This window comes from Manis javanica, chromosome 2 (genome assembly GCF_040802235.1).
Source record: "Manis javanica isolate MJ-LG chromosome 2, MJ_LKY, whole genome shotgun sequence".
NCBI lineage: Eukaryota > Metazoa > Chordata > Mammalia > Pholidota > Manidae > Manis > Manis javanica.
The window spans coordinates 963,397-979,404 of NC_133157.1; the positions used below are offsets into that span (position 1 = coordinate 963,397).

The following is a 16,008-nucleotide window of genomic DNA, read 5'->3' on the forward strand; positions in this document are numbered from 1 at the left end:
GCCCTTCTCGCTCCGCGCTGCCCCCGCGGCCGGGGTCCCCGATGTCCCGCCGGCCGCCGCCTCCTCGGCCCCCGCGCGGCCCAGACGTCCTCCACCCTCACGTCGCGCGCGGCCCCGGGGTTTCCTCAGACCAGCCGGACGCGGATTGGTGCAGAGCAGCAGGAAGTGCCCGCCTCCGGACTGTCGACCAATGGGAGGCAGGGGCGGGGCCGTGGCCGGCGCCGGAAGCGGCCGAGCGACGAGGGGACGTCGCGTCGCGGGGTCTCCAGCAGCTGCTGCGGAGCTGCCAGGCGGACCGCCAGACGCGCTCGCCGCCATGGCCGAGAGCGACTGGGACACGGTGACGATTCTGCGCAAGAAGGGCCCCACGGCTGCCCAGGCCAAGTCCAAGCAGGTGCGGCGCCGCGGCCTCGCCACCCCGGGGCGGCCGGGCGGGCGGGGGGCGGGGAGCGGCCGGGGCGGGGGCGGGGGCGCGGGGAGAGGTGGGGAATGGGGCCCCGGGCCCGGGAGATCAGGGCGGTGGGGCCAGGTCCGGGGGACTGAGGCTGGAGAGTCAGGAGCGGGGCCAAGGGCCACGGGACAGGAGATGAGGGGTGGGGAAGGGGGATGGAGTTCCCGGGTGGCGGACAGGTGGGGGCAGCGACCTGGGACGGGAAGCGGGCAGCGGCGGGGGACCGGCGAGGGGCCTGGGGTGGGAACAGGGCGAGGGGATCATACTGAACGGCCAGGTAGGAACAGCCTGGGGTGGATGTGGGGTGGGGGGTGATGGACAGGAGTCCACGGGGGGTGGAGTGGGCAAGGGTCAGGGAAAAGGAGAGGCCAGGAACTGGCATGGGGAGAAGGCAGGAAGGCAGGGCCGGAGGAGAGTCGGGGGCAGGAGGCGGGGGTGGGATGGGGGTAGCGCAGGACCGAGGTGGAGCTGGAGGCAGAAGCCTTGGGGTGTAGCCAAGGGCACAGAGGCCGCGCTGGGGTGGGGGTGGCAGAGTGAGTGCGGGCTGTTTTGCGGCCAGTGACCCAGGCTTGGAGATGAGGCCCAGGAAGGCCCCGAGACCCTCGCCCTCCAGGTGGGGACAGGGACACTGTGGGTACATGGTCAGGGACAGTGGTGATGAGGAAGATGAGGGAGCAGGTCGAGGTCGGTGGGGAGGACAGAACAGGGCTGGGAGACCGGGGTACAGATTGGGGAGTGGCACAGGGTCTTCCCCTCCCATCTGTTCCTGCCTGGTTCTGCTGGGGCCTGGCCAGTCTGATGCCACCTGTAGAGCCCACTGAGGTACACTGCAGACTGTAGGGCATCCCCATCCCCTGGCTGAGGTGGCCCAGAGACCCAGAGTGGAGGTTCATGTTCCCCACCTGCTTCCCATCTTGCACAGACCCAGTGCTCTGAGAGATGCCTGGGGGCAGAAGGCTCTCAGCCTGGCTGGTCCATCCGGGTTCATCTGGGGAGTCCCAGGTGGACGGGGGGTGGTTTGGTCAGCACCCCTGCATGGTAGCTACCCTCGACAGCCTTCAGTGCACAGTGCGGGTCTATGCCAGGACTAGCTGTGCCCTGGGGACCAGCATTTGTTGACTGCCGTTACAAGGTCAAAATCAAATTCACTCTTTTTTCCCCAAGGAAATTTAACAGCCCCAAGTTAGGAGTCACGTGAACAGGTCTAGAAAACATTTTTTAATGCCCCACGGCTACTTCTCTGAAGCATTGAAATCATTAGAAATACTTACATAGACTTCGGTGCCTGGGTCAGTGGGCGTCTGTCCTTGGTGACGCTTGTGGACGGGGCTACAGGCCCTGGGCAATGCACCATCTCCTACGTGGGAGCCAGATTCAGTGAGAAAAGCCAAACCTGGGCAGCACTTGATGCTCTTTCCACACTTACAGGAGAGTCTAGGAGGGAAGTAAAATTACCTCAAATAAGGATTTTTAAAGGGCTCCATTAGCCTTTTTGGAATGGCACGTTTTCTTAGTAGCAGTTCACTGGGAGTTGCCTGGACATTTGGTTGTAGAGGGTTTGTGTAATGAGAGAGGGTTTTAAACCCAGCATTGTCTGTCTTTAAAGAAGGACCAGTGGTGTGCCAGGCAGGCAGCACAGTGCTTCCAGGCCAAGCTCCGAGCAGCCTACCTGGGTGCACACAGCACTGGGCGCGCCAACATGTGCTGACTGGTGGGCAGCAGCCTAACCTGGTGTTTGCCAGAGCCTGCCAAAGCCGACTGTGACCAAAAAATGTTTCCTAATTTTCTAGGCCATCTTAGCGGCTCAGAGACGGGGAGAAGATGTGGAGACTTCCAAGAAATGTAGGTGCTCAGTTTCCACTTGCAGGACGAGGGTATTCTTTGGAGTTCACCTCTGCGGACATGTGTGTGGGCCCCAGGGTGTCAGGAAGGTGGCTGCCAGCAACTAAAGCTGCTGCCGAGCTGGGAGATGTTTGGGATCCTCTTGGAGTGGCTGTGGTTGACATAGGTCAGGAGGGGTTGCTCTGCCCACCTCCCATGGCTGGGAGAAAGTCCTGCCCTGTACTCTTAGGTGTGTGAAGTTTCCTGAACTTGGGGAGCTTGGTTCCCATTCCGAAAGGACTTTGCTTCAGTTTGCTGTAAACCCTCTTCTCTGCTCTTGCGTCACACCACTCCAGGGGCTGCCGGTCAGAACAAACAGCATTCTATCACCAAGAACACGGCCAAGCTGGACCGGGAGACTGAGGAGCTGCACCATGACCGGGTGACCCTGGAGGTGGGCAAAGTCATCCAGCAGGGCCGGCAGAGCAAGGGGCTGACCCAGAAGGACCTGGCGACGGTGAGTGGGACGGGTCCTCTGCGCCCAGGCCGTGGCCGGCAGGACGGAGACCAGGACTCAGAGAGCTCTGCGGTGTGGTTTAGCCGGCTCTCTCTGCCCCACTGGCACCCCGAAGGCCCCTGGGAAGGGAGGCATGGCAGGTCAGCCATCACTGCTCTTAAATGTGTGTGACCCCAGTGTCTCTGAGACCAAGGGCCCTGGGTCCACACACTGGAAGGTGGTTCCCTTTCATTTGGGCTAATTTTGCACTATTTTCTCATTGAGCTGATGTGTTGAAAATACATCTCTTTAGAAAATCAACGAAAAGCCACAGGTCATCGCGGACTACGAGAGTGGACGGGCCATTCCTAATAACCAGGTTCTGGGCAAAATTGAGAGAGCCATTGGTGAGTGTCCTTATGTCCTTCCTTGGGTCTTGGCTGCTGCCGCCTGACCAGGTGCAGGACCTGCGGGGGTGCAGGAAGGCCCGAGGCCTCAGAATTCTTGGAGCCTTAGGAAGATGCCCTCAAGGGAGGTGTATCTCATTCTCTCCTCTTTCAACTCCCTCTTTGCCCGCTTCACTGTCTGCCAGCCCTTCCTCTGAGTCTGTGGGCAGAGCCCTGTGGCTGCCTGATCAGGTCCTGGCATCCCCTGGTGATGGCCACATCCCCTTCTGCTCCCACACAGCCCAGCGCATGGAGCCCCAGAACATTCAAGTCCTAGTTCTGGGGAGGGATGTCTGCCCTTTCCTGGAAGACTGGAAAGTAGAAAATAAGACAAGGGACCTGGTGGGGTGTGCTGAGAGTCCAGGCAAGGATGGGGTGGGGCTCGTCCCCTCTCCACTTCCCATGGTAGAGGGGGCCAGGGCTCCAGGGGCAGGCTGGGCCCCTGCTGCCCCCTTGGGGCTGGTGGGAGGGTTGCCGTGGTGCTGCCCTGTCCCCGTGAGGTCCCAGAGGGGAGCTGCAGTCGTCGGGCCAATGGCTCTTTCAGGCCTCAAGCTGCGGGGGAAGGACATTGGGAAGCCCATCGAGAAGGGGCCAAGGGCGAAATGAACACAAAGCCTCGAAATCTGCGCTCCAGCTGCTCCCTCCTGGCTGGTTGCCCTTGACCACCAGTGCCAGTGTGGCCCCTCCACTTGGCCAAGCGGAGCACAGGGCAGTAGCACTGCCTGGGAACCTCCTGCCCACATCTGCTGTCAAACAAAACCTTGCAAAGTGTTTGCTTCTCCTGGTATTTTTTTCCTGACTCTTGTCCCTCAGATTGGGGTGCACAATGCTACCCTCCTCTCCCCCATGTTTGCATAGTCTCAGTGTGGCTCCCAGGGGAACACTGAGTGGGGCTGCCTCGCTTGGCGGGGCTGTGGGTGGGGGGCCCGGCCGGGAAGAGAAGGTGCGCCCCCTAGTTAGGCTTTTAGAAAAGCTAATAAACATTTGTAGCCCTACCCGCGAGTGCCGTGTGCTTTTGCTGTCTGGTGTGATGTGCCTGCCTTTAGTGGGCCTCTGTCTGGCCTGCTGTGGGGCCCCTGAGGGGCCGTGAAGGCCACACTCTGCACGGTTGGTTCCTGGTCCCCGTCTGCAGGGACGCTGTGTGGCATCGGTCAGCCTCTTGGCGCCCCCCGCCCTTGGTGTTGAGCTCCCAGAGCCCAGTGGGCCGGGCGGCGAGGTGGAGCCTCCTGTGGGCTGGAGGGGGCATCCGGCCGTGCAGCTGTGTCTAGTTTGGTCTGTCACTCTGCCTGGATAGCCAAGCCCAGTGGGGCCTTCCAAGCCTTGTGGAGGGGCACCCACATTTCCTGCATGGAAGATTGGAGCCTGGGACGATTTTTGGGTTAGAAACACTTGACTCCCTTTCATTAGATGAGGATGGTATGTGGGGCACCGGGGGCCACACCCCAGGGGTGTCGCCTTCTCTCTCAGACCCTGTGAACCCAGGAACCTCAGCTTTGCCCTCCAGTGACCTGCTCAGGGGCATCATGGCACCAAGTGACCTCTGTTTCAAGACGTCCTTCTGGAGGGACCGGAACCTTTGCTGTGGGCAGTGGGCGGCAGGCAGCCCCAGCAGCCCAGCTCCCTGCCACCACAAGCCCCGAGGTGTTCCTCCTCAGCTTGTCACTTGCACCCAGTCCTAAAAGGTGTGCAGAGCCACCTGCCAGGTGGGGGCTGCATGGGGCCCGATGTTGGGGTGCCTGCCGAGCCTGGGCCATGGCTGTGGCTCCCGGGGTTGTAGGAGTCTGTCTCCTGGCGCCCCTCACCCTGGCTGTTACGCCTGCCTCTTTCCTGTCGCTGGAGTCACTGAGCTGTGGGAGCTGCCCCCAAGCACATCCCCAGGCAAAGCAGTCTGGGGGTTCTACGGCTGCCTCCCAGCTGGTGGCAGCGCAGGACACAGGCCTCAGGCAGCAGGGGGCCGGAGGGCCGGCATGTTTATTGATGGGTGAGGACTGTCCCAGGCACGTGGTGTGGCAGTCTGTGCAGGTGGGCGCTGGGGCCTCTGCGTGTCCAGGGGAGGGGCAGTGTTGGGCTGGGGGAGCTGTGTGAGAGCCAGGATCCCTTGGGGTGTCTACTGGTCGTTGGTGATGGATGCCGGCAGAGTGACGCGATCCTAGGAGAGGAGCTCTGTGACTGCTGGGCAGCGGGCAGCCACGGGAGGACGGCCCTGGACAGGTACGGCTGGCACAGCGGCTCCTGCCCGCCCGTCCCCACCCGGGGCTTGTACCGCATTGAAGAGAATGTTGTCAAAGCCGGAGGCCACGGCTGCCATCTCGCCCCGGGAGGGGCAGCCCTGCTTCTGCAGCCAGCGCCACCCTCCAAGTCCAAGCAGCACCAGGAGGATGAGGAGGAGCAGGGCACCGCCAACCGCGGCTGGCACTGATGTGGGCACTGCCTTGTCCCCTGTGGGCCAGGGGGCATGTGACCTCAGGACTGCCCCAGCCCCCCCTCTCGGTCAGTCCCACATGTAGGGCCCAGAAGGAATGCCCAAGACAGCCTGTCCCCGTGGCCCCAGTGGGCTGGGTGTCACCCTGTCTACAGGAGGTGCTGGCCTCCCAGCACAAGGCCAAGGCTGGGGACCTGGCAGGCAGGCGGCTGCTGTCTGCAGGCCTGGGAGGTACTGTCCCAGGCTAGACACCCCTTACAAGGAGGGAGCCGCCAGAACGGCCCCGCTCCGGGCCCTCGGGGTGGGAATGCAGAAGGCAGAGGCCAGGGAGGGGGCTGCAGGGGGCCCGACGGTGCAGGCCCAGCCTTGCTAGCTCTCCTGGCCTCTTAGCAGGGCCAGTGGCAGCCACGTGGGCCACAAGCCAGAGCAGGGCCTGCTGCCTGGGCAGGGCTTACCGTGGCTGGGTGCAGGCAGCTGGCACTGCTGCCCAGCCAGATACTCAACGTCGTCCAGGGCAATGGGCCCCAGGGCTGGCTGGCCGCCCAGAGTGGCTTCAAACACAATCTGACCAGAGGGAAAAGAGGCTGTGTGGACTCGAGCAGGAAGGGGCCCCCACACCCCCTGAGGTCCCCTGGCCCTGGGTGGTCAGCCTCACCTGAAACTCCTCAGCGCTGGCCACCTCCACCTGGCCTTCTAGCCACTGGTGCCGTAGGTGCCCGCCCACACCCCACACGACCAGCTGGCCTCTGGCACTGCCCAGGAGCACCCTCAGCTCGCCCTTGTCTGAGGGCAGGGCCGGGGTGGGTCAGATCCCTGACCCAGTGCAGGGGAGCTCCTGGGCCCCTGGTTCCCCCACCACCCGGGTGCCACCAGCCCGGCCCAACTCACAGAAGTGCTCAGGGAAGCCCATGTGGTACCAGAAGCGGAGGCAGGACGCCTCAGTGGCAAGCAGAGGCTGGCTGCGCAGCCAGGCCACCTGGCCCCCTGGGCCCAGCACGCCCGTTTCAAAGAGAGCAAAGTGACCTGGAAATGAGAGAGGGTGGGGTGGGGTGTCAAGCTGACCTGGGGGAGCCTGCCCCAATGACCCCGACCGGTGGCCTCTGACCCAGATGGGAGCTTGGATGGGCCGGGCTCGTTGGCTCAGGTTGGGGTGGGGTGTGTACCCCAGGTGTGTGTGGCTTGGGCCCCTTCCCCTACTCAGACACACCTGCCTCTGTGCCCAGGGTGTGGTCCACAGGAGGCTGGGAATAGCGGGAGGGTGTGGCTCCACTGCTCCAGTCCCAGCTGTACCCGCCTGGCCTGGGCCAGGGCAGCGGGCTCCAGCCACACAGGCCAGCCTCAAAGTCACAGGAAGCTGCAATGGGCCTGGGGTAAGTGGTGCTGCTGCACGCCTGGCCCACTGCTGCTCGGGGCAGTGGGCCTGGCCAGCTGTCTGAGCTCGGCACAGAGTGCATTGCACCCATGGGCCACAGCAGGTGCCAGGGCCAGGCCAGGGGCTCCCACCTGGCCGAGGGCAGGGCCCGTCCTGGAGGAGCAAGTCGTCCAGCGCGATGTAGGAGTGCTCCACGCCAGCGGCCACGGCCTCAAACACCACCTGGGCAGGGCAGGCATGGGCAGAGTAGCCTCGCCCGGTCTGGAGAGCCCTTGCCAGTGAGGGGGCCGCTCCCGGTGCTCACCCTCCAAGCCTGCTCAGCCTGCACATCCACGTTGCCCAGGCGCCACGCAAACCCTCCATGGGCTGTGATGCTGAGCACCTGCTGCCTGGCAGCCTCCTCCACGTGGACCCGCAGCGTACCTGCCATGCCGCTCTGGGTCAGCAGGAGTTGGGGGAGAGTGCCTCCTCAGGCCCCGTGGGGGCTCCCAGGCACAGGGGCCGGGGGGACCCTGCAGCTCTTCCTCCCACAGCCCCTCACCTGGATTGTGGATGCTCAGGTGGTACCAGAAGGTCAGGCAGGCAGGCTGGGCCAGGGGCCTGTGCTTCTCTGAGGTCAGGGAGGCCACGTGGCCACGGGGCAGGGCCTGTGGGCTTGTGTCCACCACCATGTAGTGCCCTGAGGGGTATCAGGGTTAGCCTCTGGCCCCGGCCCTGCCCCCCCTCGCCCCACCCAGCCTGTTGCCCTGGCCCTGCCGCCCCGACCCCACACCCTGAGCTGTCTCTGTGGTGTGGTCAGTGTGGGGACCCCAGGCGGCATGGCCTGTGGCGTTGGCCTGGCGCCTCCAGAGGCCCTGGGTCCCGCTGGAGAAGCCACAGGCCGAGTCCTCAAATGAGCAGTGGTCAGGGGCCCAGCAGGGTCCGGGCCGCACAGCCAGGTCGTCCAGCGCCATGCTGCCGTGGTAGCCGTTGCGGAGGCCCTCGAAGAGCAGCTGGGGGCAGATGGTGTCAGTGGGCTGGGGGCCTTGCCATGCCCCTCCCCACCTGGGAGCCGGGCTCACTTGGTACTTGGCGCCAGAGGCCAGCTGGTGGTGGAGGGTGGCCCAGGCCTGGTGCCAGTGGTTGCCCTGGGTGCCAGACCGTGACCACAGATGCTTCTCTGCCTCTCCTTCCTGTCTCATCACCAGGCGCAGTGTCCCTGGAGGGAAGATGGCATTGGAGGCCACCAGACCCCAGCTCCTGATGGCTTCTCATCCTCTCCAGAGCCCCTGAGGGGCTGAGACAGAACGCGGGGCCCCCAAGGGCCTCCGCCAAGGCCCTGCCCAGCTCCAGGGGTACTCACCGATCTGGGGCCCATAGAGGTGGTACCAGAAGGACAGACACTCCTGAGGGGCTGCTGGTGTCTGGGGCTGGGTGAGCAGGTGGGCGCCAGGGCCCCTGGCTGGGGGGTCCGTCGGGTCCAGCAGCATGTAGTAGCCTGCAGGGGAGGACACGGGCTGAGCCGCAGGGCACCAGGCTGCAGGAGGGGCTCAGCGCCGGGGAGACTGCCTCCGGGTCTAAGCCCCTTGAGGTCCCCTGGTCTGGGCCATGTCCTACCTTGGCCGGTGGTGTGGTCGTACCCTGGGCCACGGCTCTTGGCCCGGTGCCAGTGGGCATCTGTGAGGTGGCCGGTATGCCAGCCACATGTGTCCCTCTCAAAGTTACAGGAGACCTCTGGGGGGGGCCATGGTGGGGTCAGCACACCCTGCCCCTGCCCCTCCCCAGTGTTGAGAGGGTGGGGGAGACTTGTTTCCAGGAATGGGGGCTCCCAGGGGTTCCTTGGGTCTGGATGGGAGGCCCTGGGTGGGGTCTATAAGCAGGTGAGGAAGGACCTGCATCTTCCTTAGTGGACTCCGTGGGGCTGCAGTCCTTCAGGGTCACGTCGTCCACCCCGGCGCCTTGCTGGCCAGGCCTGTCCAAGTCCACCAGGCCGACAAACTCAAGCTTCATGGGGACACAAAGTGGGCTGTTAGGTCAGGGCCGGCTCGGTGCCTGTCCCCCAGGCCACCCTCCTTACCCGGAAAGGCCGGCAGCGTGCTCCAAGTAGGACGGTGTGCACCTTCCATCCCTCACTGCTGCTGCCCCCGGCCTGCCACACCAGCTCACGGCTGCTGCCCTCCACCACGACCAATGCCAGGAAGCCTGGCCGAAGGGTCCCCATAGGTCGGCCTGCCCACCCGCCTTCCCCCGTCAGGGCCAGCTGAGGGACCTCTCAGCGCCAGGGCTGGGCAGAGGGCTGGGGTGGGGGATGGCAGTACCTTGCGAGTGACTGTGAAAATAGTAAGCCATGTGGAGTTTGCAGTGGGGGCCGGAGGGGCCCAGGGCGGGTGTGAGGACCCGGGCCTCCGCGGTCAGCTGCCCCCAGGCCCTCTGCAGGGACAGGAAGTGCCCTGGGACACAGCAGGGTTACTCAGAGCTGATTTCTACCAGAGACCCTCCCTAGTGAGGAGAGCCGGGGCAGGGCCCTCTAGGGATGCCGTCCCCGGCAGTCTCCTGGGTGCCTCACCAGTAACAGCCCCACGGGCATCTGTTCCAAGGCCCCTGCCTTCCTGGGCTGGGAGACGCCCCCACTGCAGCTGCCCCACGCTGGCATCCTCCCAGCCCCCAGCCTCGGGGGACTCAAAGTCTGTGGTGCCTGCAACAGTGGCCGGAACTGAATGGCCCCGGAGCCGCTGCCTGGCCCCTGCGGTGGGGAGAGCCTGGAGGAAGGGGGCCCCCCCGACCTCTGTCTGCCCCTTACCACACTCCTGCTCATCCTCACCCCCCCCACACTGCTGCTGGAAGTCACACAGCTGCTCTGGGGGGACACACAGGTCCCCGCAGGAGAGATGTCCTGGCTCACAGAAGTCCTGGGGCTGCAGGCCAGGTGGCTGAGGCCCGGGCGCTGGGGCCAAGAGCCCGGGAGCTGGGCTGGACACCTCTGTGGGTGCAGAAAAGGGTCAGGCTGGCAGGGGCTGGGCTTCTCTGGGAGGGAGGGGGCTCAGCAGGCTCACCGGGCACTGGCTTGCAGTGGTCTGACAGGATGAGGTCGTCCAGGCCCACGACACCCCCTGGGCCCGTCTGCCCAGCCAGGAGGATCTGAGGGCACCAGGGGCTCAGGAGGTGCCCCAGCACCCTACTGTTATCCCCAGGTCTGATTCCCTGAACCCTCTCCCTGTCAACCCACAGCTCATACTTCACAGATCAATGGACACCCCTGCCCGCCATAACCCCAGCCCTTCAGGAGGGGCTGTGGCCCCTGCCCAGCTCTCTGAGTGGCCCCAGATCTCCCTGTCTCTCCCTACCACTGGCCTCACCTGGAAGGGGTGCTCACTCCGGATGTCAACCCGGTCTCGGACCCAGGCGGCCCCCAGCTCCCCGTGGCGCCTGCGCAGCAGGATGGGGACCTGGGGGGCACTGGGGCCATGCGTCTGCAGGAACAGCTGGAGGCAGCCATCCTCAGACCCGTGCAGGTAGTGGTAGAAGGTGAGCTGGAAGGGACAGAGAACGGTCAGGGAGACCCCTGGGGCTGCGCAGTCTGGATGGGCAGCCCTGTATACCCCACCTGCTCACCGAGCAGTTGTGGGAGCCCGAGGCTTGGAACTCAGGGCTGGAGAGGATGGCTGGGGCACTGGGCTCAGCCACAGAGACCAGGAAGGAGCCTGGGGAGAGAGCAGGTGTGGTCCGGGGTGGCAGGCCCAGCACTGTGTCCGGGGAGGTGGCCAGGGGTCCCCGGCGGGCCTCACCCCGTGCACTGTTCCGGCTGTGATCACGCCGTGGCCAGGTGGGGCACCCAGGGCCTCCGGTACTGCGGTTCCGGGCCCAGCCCTCTGAATGGCTCCATGGGCCCAGTCCCGTCTCAAAGTCGGTGGCCATGTGGTGGCCTAGGGCGGGTAGCGGGCTCAGGCCACAGAGCCAGGCCTGCTGCCAGCCCTGGTCGCCCTCCATCCTGAGGGTGCCAGGCAGGCCACCACCCCTCCGTGCCCCCTCGGTGGCCCCGCAGCCCTGCCCACTCACTGCAGGCGGGGGGGCTCTCATCAGAGCTGTCCCCGCAGTTGTCCTCGCCGTCACAGAGCTGGTGGGGCTCCACGCAGGCCCCGTTCTGGCAGTGGTGGTGCCCCAGGGCACAGTGGGCCTGGGGGGCTGGTGGGGAGGGTTAGCCATGGCCTCCAGGACCCCAGGGGGGGTGTGCTGGGGGAGAGGGTCTTGCTAACCCACTGCCCCCGTGTGGGCCCATGGCATGGGGGCCTTACTGGGCAGCCCACAGCCCCAGAAGACCACGTCGTCCAAGGCCACAGCGCCCCTGTGTGTGGCATTTCGGGTGGCAAAGAAGGTCATCTGAAGAAAGTAGGGTCCTTAGGACCTAGGTCAGGGCTCAGACCTCCCAGCTGCCCCCACCCCCCAGACCGCCCCTGCCCCCCACCCCACTCACCCGGAAGTCACCCTGGATTCGGCCAGTGGCCACCACCAGCTCCTGCCAGCCTGGGCCCCAGGGCCCTGAGCTTTGCCACAGGGTCAGCGTCTCGGCACCGTGGGTCAGCTCCAGCCGCAGCTCAGCTGCATCTGCTTTGGGGGCCCTGGGGCAGCTCAAGCCCCTGCTGCCTCCCACAGCCTGCTGGCTGTGAGCTGCCCTGGGACCCCAGCCCCTCCTCTGGGGTGCCTCCCAGCCTCTGCTGTAGCCCCCTTGCTTCCCCAGTCCCTCCCCTCAGGGCACCCCCCACCCCACCTGGGGCACAGGGTCCTGGGCATGCACCTCCAGAGGCTGCATAGTGCCAGAGCCTCAGCTGGCAGGTCGGGGCTGCCTCGCGCAGGACAGGGGAGCGCAGGGCTGCAGTGGCCACCTCCTTCCCACGGTGGGTGCCAACAGCCACATACCAACCTGGCCGGACCGAGATGTCAGGAGATGGGCAGGAAGCTAAGAGGGTTGGGGGTGGCACGGAGCCTCACCCAGGTCTCACCCAGATCAGTGCCTAGCGTGTGATCCGAGTGTGGCCCAGGACTCTCCCGTTCAGCCCCTGCCCGGCCTCGGAGCCAGCTGTAGCCTGAGGTGCTGATGTCCCTCCAACCGCAGGAGTCCTGCTCGAAGTCGCAGGCGAAGGGGGTGTCTGGGGCAGGCAGGGCCCCATGGTAACCTGGGGAGCAGGTGGCCAGGTGAACCACCTGCAGAGCTGGCCTGGCCCCCCTCCCAGCTGGCCCACTCACCACACTGGGCCTCGTCAGAGCAGTCCCGACAGTCACACACGAAGTTGCACACAGCCTCAATGGGAGGCCTGCAGTGGTTGGGGACCCAGGCCCAGCCTGGGGGCCCTGCTGCCAGCAGAGAGACAACCAGGTGACCTGGGGCAGGGTGACCCCTCATCTTGGCTTGCCTGGGACAATCTCATATCCCAGAAACTCCTCAGACCTGGAGAAGCCTCAGGTGTTGGTCACCCTGCTTTGGAGCCTGGTCAGGAGATTGTGCGGGGAGGGGGCTGGGCCATAGCTGGGGGCCTGGGACCCACAGAGGACTGCCACCCAGGGGCTCATTGTTAGGGCCAAGCAGAGCACATCTGATCCCAGAGAGGCTGGCTGCATGTCAGGATGAGGGGATGTGGGCATGCATGCCATCAAGGGCTCCCAATGTGAGACACCCCCTGGCTAAGGAGGTGCAGGTGCCCAAAAAGGCAGCAAAGAGCCTGCCAGGAGGGTGCCCCTCTGCCAAAGGAATTAATTAGTGGCCTAGGTTCCCTCAGTTCCATCTAGTCCAAGAGCAGCAGACCAGGATGGGCTTCCAGGTCCTCTCGCTTTGGGGTCTGGGTGGCGGAGATTGGGGCCAGGCAAGCAGAACCCTGCCCCTTCACGACAGGGTTATCCCCAGGACCCCAAGGGTTTGCCCTGGATGCCCCTGTGGCTGGCTGTCCCGGGCCTTGCACCCCCTCCTTCCCAGCTGGCCCTGCTTCAGAAGCCAGACCTGATGACTCACCCAGGAGCAGAACCCCAACAGGCAGGAGGTGGCCACACAGACGCATGGTCAAGCCAGTGGGGGCAAGGTGAGGGGCAGTGTGTGCTGGGCAGCCTGGTGGGGATTCGGTCCAGTTACCAGTCTGTGGCCCCACAGGCTGGCTCTGCTAACTGGAGAGAGGAGCTGGGCCCCTCCCCATGCTGACGAGGACAAACATCTGCCAGTAAAGGCGTTCAGGAGAGGGGCCCCTGGCCGGGGAGGGTCCCACCTGCCGGTCTCCATCAGACCAAAGGTCAGGCCCCTGCAGTCGTGCCCACCCCACCCACAGCCCTGCCTGGTGGAGGCCCCCGTGGAGGCAGTTCATGGGGCACAGGGCACAGCCCTTCTGCTGGGGCCCCAGCCCCTACCCTGCTGTGAGGTTGACTCAGCCTAGCCCCAGGCTGCAGGCAGGAGCCCGGTGTGCAATCCCTGGCTGCTCTACAACCAGGAACTCAGCCCCCTCCCTGCCGTAGCCTGTGGGTTGCTGCTCACCTACTTGCTTAGATGCTGCTCACTTGCTTGGCACTGTTCAGAGCAGTGTGGGCCAGGCAGGTTCTTGCGGCACAGGCCTCTCTGCGGAGGGCTTAGAGCCAGGCCCTGCTGCGTGACGTACCACTGCTGGCCCTGGACACTTTCCCCCCAGCTCGTTTCCTCATCTGTAAGTCATGGTGGAGACGCTGCCATGAGGCCCCAGGGAGCTCAGACAAGGCACCCACCCTGCATCGCAGCACGGCGAGGGGCCAGTGAGCTTACAGGGCTGGCCGGGCCTCTGCTGTGCCTGGCCCTGCCCTCCCTGAACTGGGAGGAGGGTCCTGGCAGAGAGGCTCTCAGCTCCAAGTCTGAAGTCCTGCCTGTCCACTTTGAACAGGAGTCCATGGCTGTGGGCAGGGGCCTTGGGCCTCTTCATGAGTGACCTCAGCTGGCAGGCCACTAGGGACACTGAGGTTGGTCAGGATGGTGGATATGGGCGCTCTGCCTGCCCTGCACACTTGAATGGGCACCCCGGCTCAGCTGGCCCAGTGGTACCAGGCACTAACCCCTTGCACAAGGGCTCCTCAGCCTCCTCCCACATGTCCTTGGGCACAGCAGCCACGTGGAAGAGCAATCCAGCCATAAATGGGGGCAGCAGCCCAGGGGCCCCCTTATCACTCCCCAAAGGGCTGAGTGTGCACTGCCACTCCCTGGGGCCCCCAGAGGCACAGCTGGCTGAGGGGCCTGCTGCCCCCAGGGCCACGTCCAGCAACCTGCCATCCATTCATCCAGCCAAGGGTCCAGAGGGGTGACTCGGAACAGAGAGGCCAAGACACACAGTACCAGGGAACTCGCTGGGGTGACAATGCTTTTAATTCCTGTGGGTGAGGTACACACGGGGCATAGGGGCTGGGCTGGTGTCCATCTCTGAGGCCTGGCCAGGGGGCACAGTGCCAGGGGGTGCAGCCCAGCCCCTCAGAAGGAGCCTGGAGGGCAGAGTTTCGAGCTGGCTGCTGGAGGCAGCAGGTCTGAGTAGGCCTCAGTAGCCATCATCAGCCCAGGTGACCTCGTAGTCAGGGTACCTGGCTTTGATCTTCTCAGTGGAGATGTTGTGCTGGGCACGACCATAGCCCTGAAGAGAGAAGGCAGCTTCTGCAACCGGTCTTGGCACTGCCGGTCCGGTTGGCAGCACCCAGGAACCACTGGGGAGGGCGTCAGGTGGAGCCACACACCTTCACCCCCTACTACACCAGGGAAAGGTGGCTGCCAAGACGAGCAGACCCTAAGGGAGGGCCTGGGCTCTTGTAGGTGACAAGATAGGCCGGGTGAGCACCCCTGTGCCTACTGGTGGCTTGGAAAAGGACGAGGGAGGGGTCCCTGAGCGTCCCCCCAGTACTGCCTCTGAGGGCTGGGCCAGAGCAACAGAACAGCAGGCCTCTTGGCGCACAGAAGGCGGCCCACCGGCTGAAGGGCAGTCGGCGACACCCCCTCCTGCCCGGTGCTTCCTGCCCCACGCTGCGCGGGGGAACAGGGAAGCACGGCTGCGCGCTCACCATGGAGTAGCCGTACACGTGGATCTTCTTGTCCCGGCTCTGGTGGGAGATGCGCCCGCCGCCCAGGCACTCACAGTCCAAGCCCTTCTTCTGCATCTCGCTGGACACCTTGTCATAGATGTCCGCTGGGGCGGGAGGGGCGGCTCAGGGCGGGGTGGCCAAGGAGGCAGGGGGCGGGGGCCCTGAAGCCCCAGGTCCACGCAGCTGCTTCCCCGGAATGGGAGGCAAGGGCGCTGGGCCTCGGGCAGGGTCGGGCCATGTTCACCCCTTGACCTCCAGAACCCCCAACTCTTCCGCGGCCGGCCCACGACGCGACCGGGGCAGGACTACTTCCCACTAACCCCGCCCCCGGATGCAGGCGGCCCCGCCCTCACCGTGGTATTCCGCCCACTTGTAACCGCGCACGACCTCCTTGCTCTCCCCGGCCGGGGCTCCGGAGGGTGGTGCCGCGTGGACTCGAATCAGCACATACTTGAAGACGCCGTCGGAGTCGATGTCCACCTCAGGGATGTGGGCGAGGTCGCCCGCCGCCATGTTCCTGGAGCGCGCCCGCCCGCCTTTCCCACCGGCGACCCCGCGCTGCGTCCTCCGTGCGGGAGGCGGGCTCTGGGACCCCGTGACCAATCCCTCGGGAGCATGCTGCCCCGGCCCGCAGCCTCAGCCAATCGTTTCGCCGACCAGATACACAGGCTAGCCAATTGCAACCCATCTCCTTGGAGCTCTGCGACCACGCCAGGCCCACTTAAAGGGGAACGTGAGTGGGTAGTGAATAAATCCAGCCCACGGAGAACTTTTACGGTCGCGAAGGCGGAGTGGCGGCGGCGCGGGTGGCAGGCCCCTTTGGGAGGGGGGCGGTCCGTGTGCTGGCTCTGACTGCCCCACACCCGGTCGGGGCGTTGCCCCCGGCACCCAGAGCCTGGTCTGAAGGCTTCCGCCCACCTCGTTCTCCCCAGCCCCCTCCGACGGTCTCCCCTCGCA

At 65.1% G+C, this 16,008-nt stretch overlaps 3 protein-coding genes across 18 annotated transcripts; 1 reads left to right on the top strand and 2 right to left on the bottom strand.

Moving 5' to 3' along the window:
• Positions 1-202: 202 nt before the first annotated feature.
• On the top strand, positions 203-4,209 carry EDF1 (endothelial differentiation related factor 1). The gene is made up of 5 exons (XM_073221418.1): positions 203-394; positions 2,242-2,293; positions 2,629-2,789; positions 3,082-3,175; positions 3,759-4,209. Exons 1-5 carry the CDS (start codon positions 317-319, stop codon positions 3,818-3,820), a joined length of 447 nt encoding a protein of 148 aa, XP_073077519.1. The 5' UTR covers positions 203-316; the 3' UTR covers positions 3,821-4,209.
• Positions 4,210-4,356: 147 nt separating this feature from the next.
• MAMDC4 (MAM domain containing 4) lies at positions 4,357-14,171 on the bottom strand. 15 transcript variants are annotated; one of them, XM_073221311.1, is made up of 30 exons: positions 13,499-14,171; positions 12,989-13,081; positions 12,229-12,336; positions 11,985-12,158; positions 11,780-11,905; positions 11,459-11,589; positions 11,280-11,364; positions 11,044-11,169; positions 10,773-10,910; positions 10,600-10,688; positions 10,344-10,517; positions 10,041-10,125; positions 9,788-9,967; positions 9,554-9,682; positions 9,306-9,437; positions 9,065-9,189; positions 8,880-8,991; positions 8,605-8,721; positions 8,351-8,485; positions 8,070-8,206; positions 7,781-8,000; positions 7,550-7,687; positions 7,313-7,431; positions 7,140-7,230; positions 6,844-6,990; positions 6,525-6,659; positions 6,292-6,419; positions 6,092-6,200; positions 5,478-5,653; positions 5,154-5,363 (listed from the first exon to the last, which is right to left on the bottom strand). In XM_073221311.1, exons 2-30 carry the CDS (start codon positions 13,032-13,034, stop codon positions 5,322-5,324), a joined length of 3,654 nt encoding a protein of 1,217 aa, XP_073077412.1. In that variant the 5' UTR covers positions 13,035-13,081; positions 13,499-14,171; the 3' UTR covers positions 5,154-5,321. The 15 variants fall into 15 exon arrangements, 14 of the variants coding, with proteins under 14 accessions (XP_036863503.2, XP_036863509.2, XP_073077403.1 ...); XM_037007608.2 differs by lacking the exon at positions 5,478-5,653 and having other exon boundaries at positions 4,357-5,363; positions 9,554-9,967; positions 11,459-11,592; positions 13,499-13,662; positions 13,760-14,171; XM_037007614.2 differs by lacking the exon at positions 5,478-5,653 and having other exon boundaries at positions 4,357-5,363.
• Positions 14,172-14,319: 148 nt separating this feature from the next.
• Positions 14,320-15,943, bottom strand: PHPT1 (phosphohistidine phosphatase 1). Of its 2 annotated transcripts, none has more exons than XM_037007634.2 (3): positions 15,503-15,943; positions 15,031-15,155; positions 14,320-14,609 (listed from the first exon to the last, which is right to left on the bottom strand). In XM_037007634.2, the coding sequence occupies exons 1-3, from the start codon at positions 15,666-15,668 to the stop codon at positions 14,517-14,519; spliced, it is 384 nt and encodes a 127-aa protein (XP_036863529.1). In that variant the 5' UTR covers positions 15,669-15,943; the 3' UTR covers positions 14,320-14,516. The 2 variants fall into 2 exon arrangements, with proteins under 2 accessions (XP_036863529.1, XP_017531260.1); XM_017675771.3 differs by having other exon boundaries at positions 15,405-15,921.
• Positions 15,944-16,008: the final 65 nt, after the last annotated feature.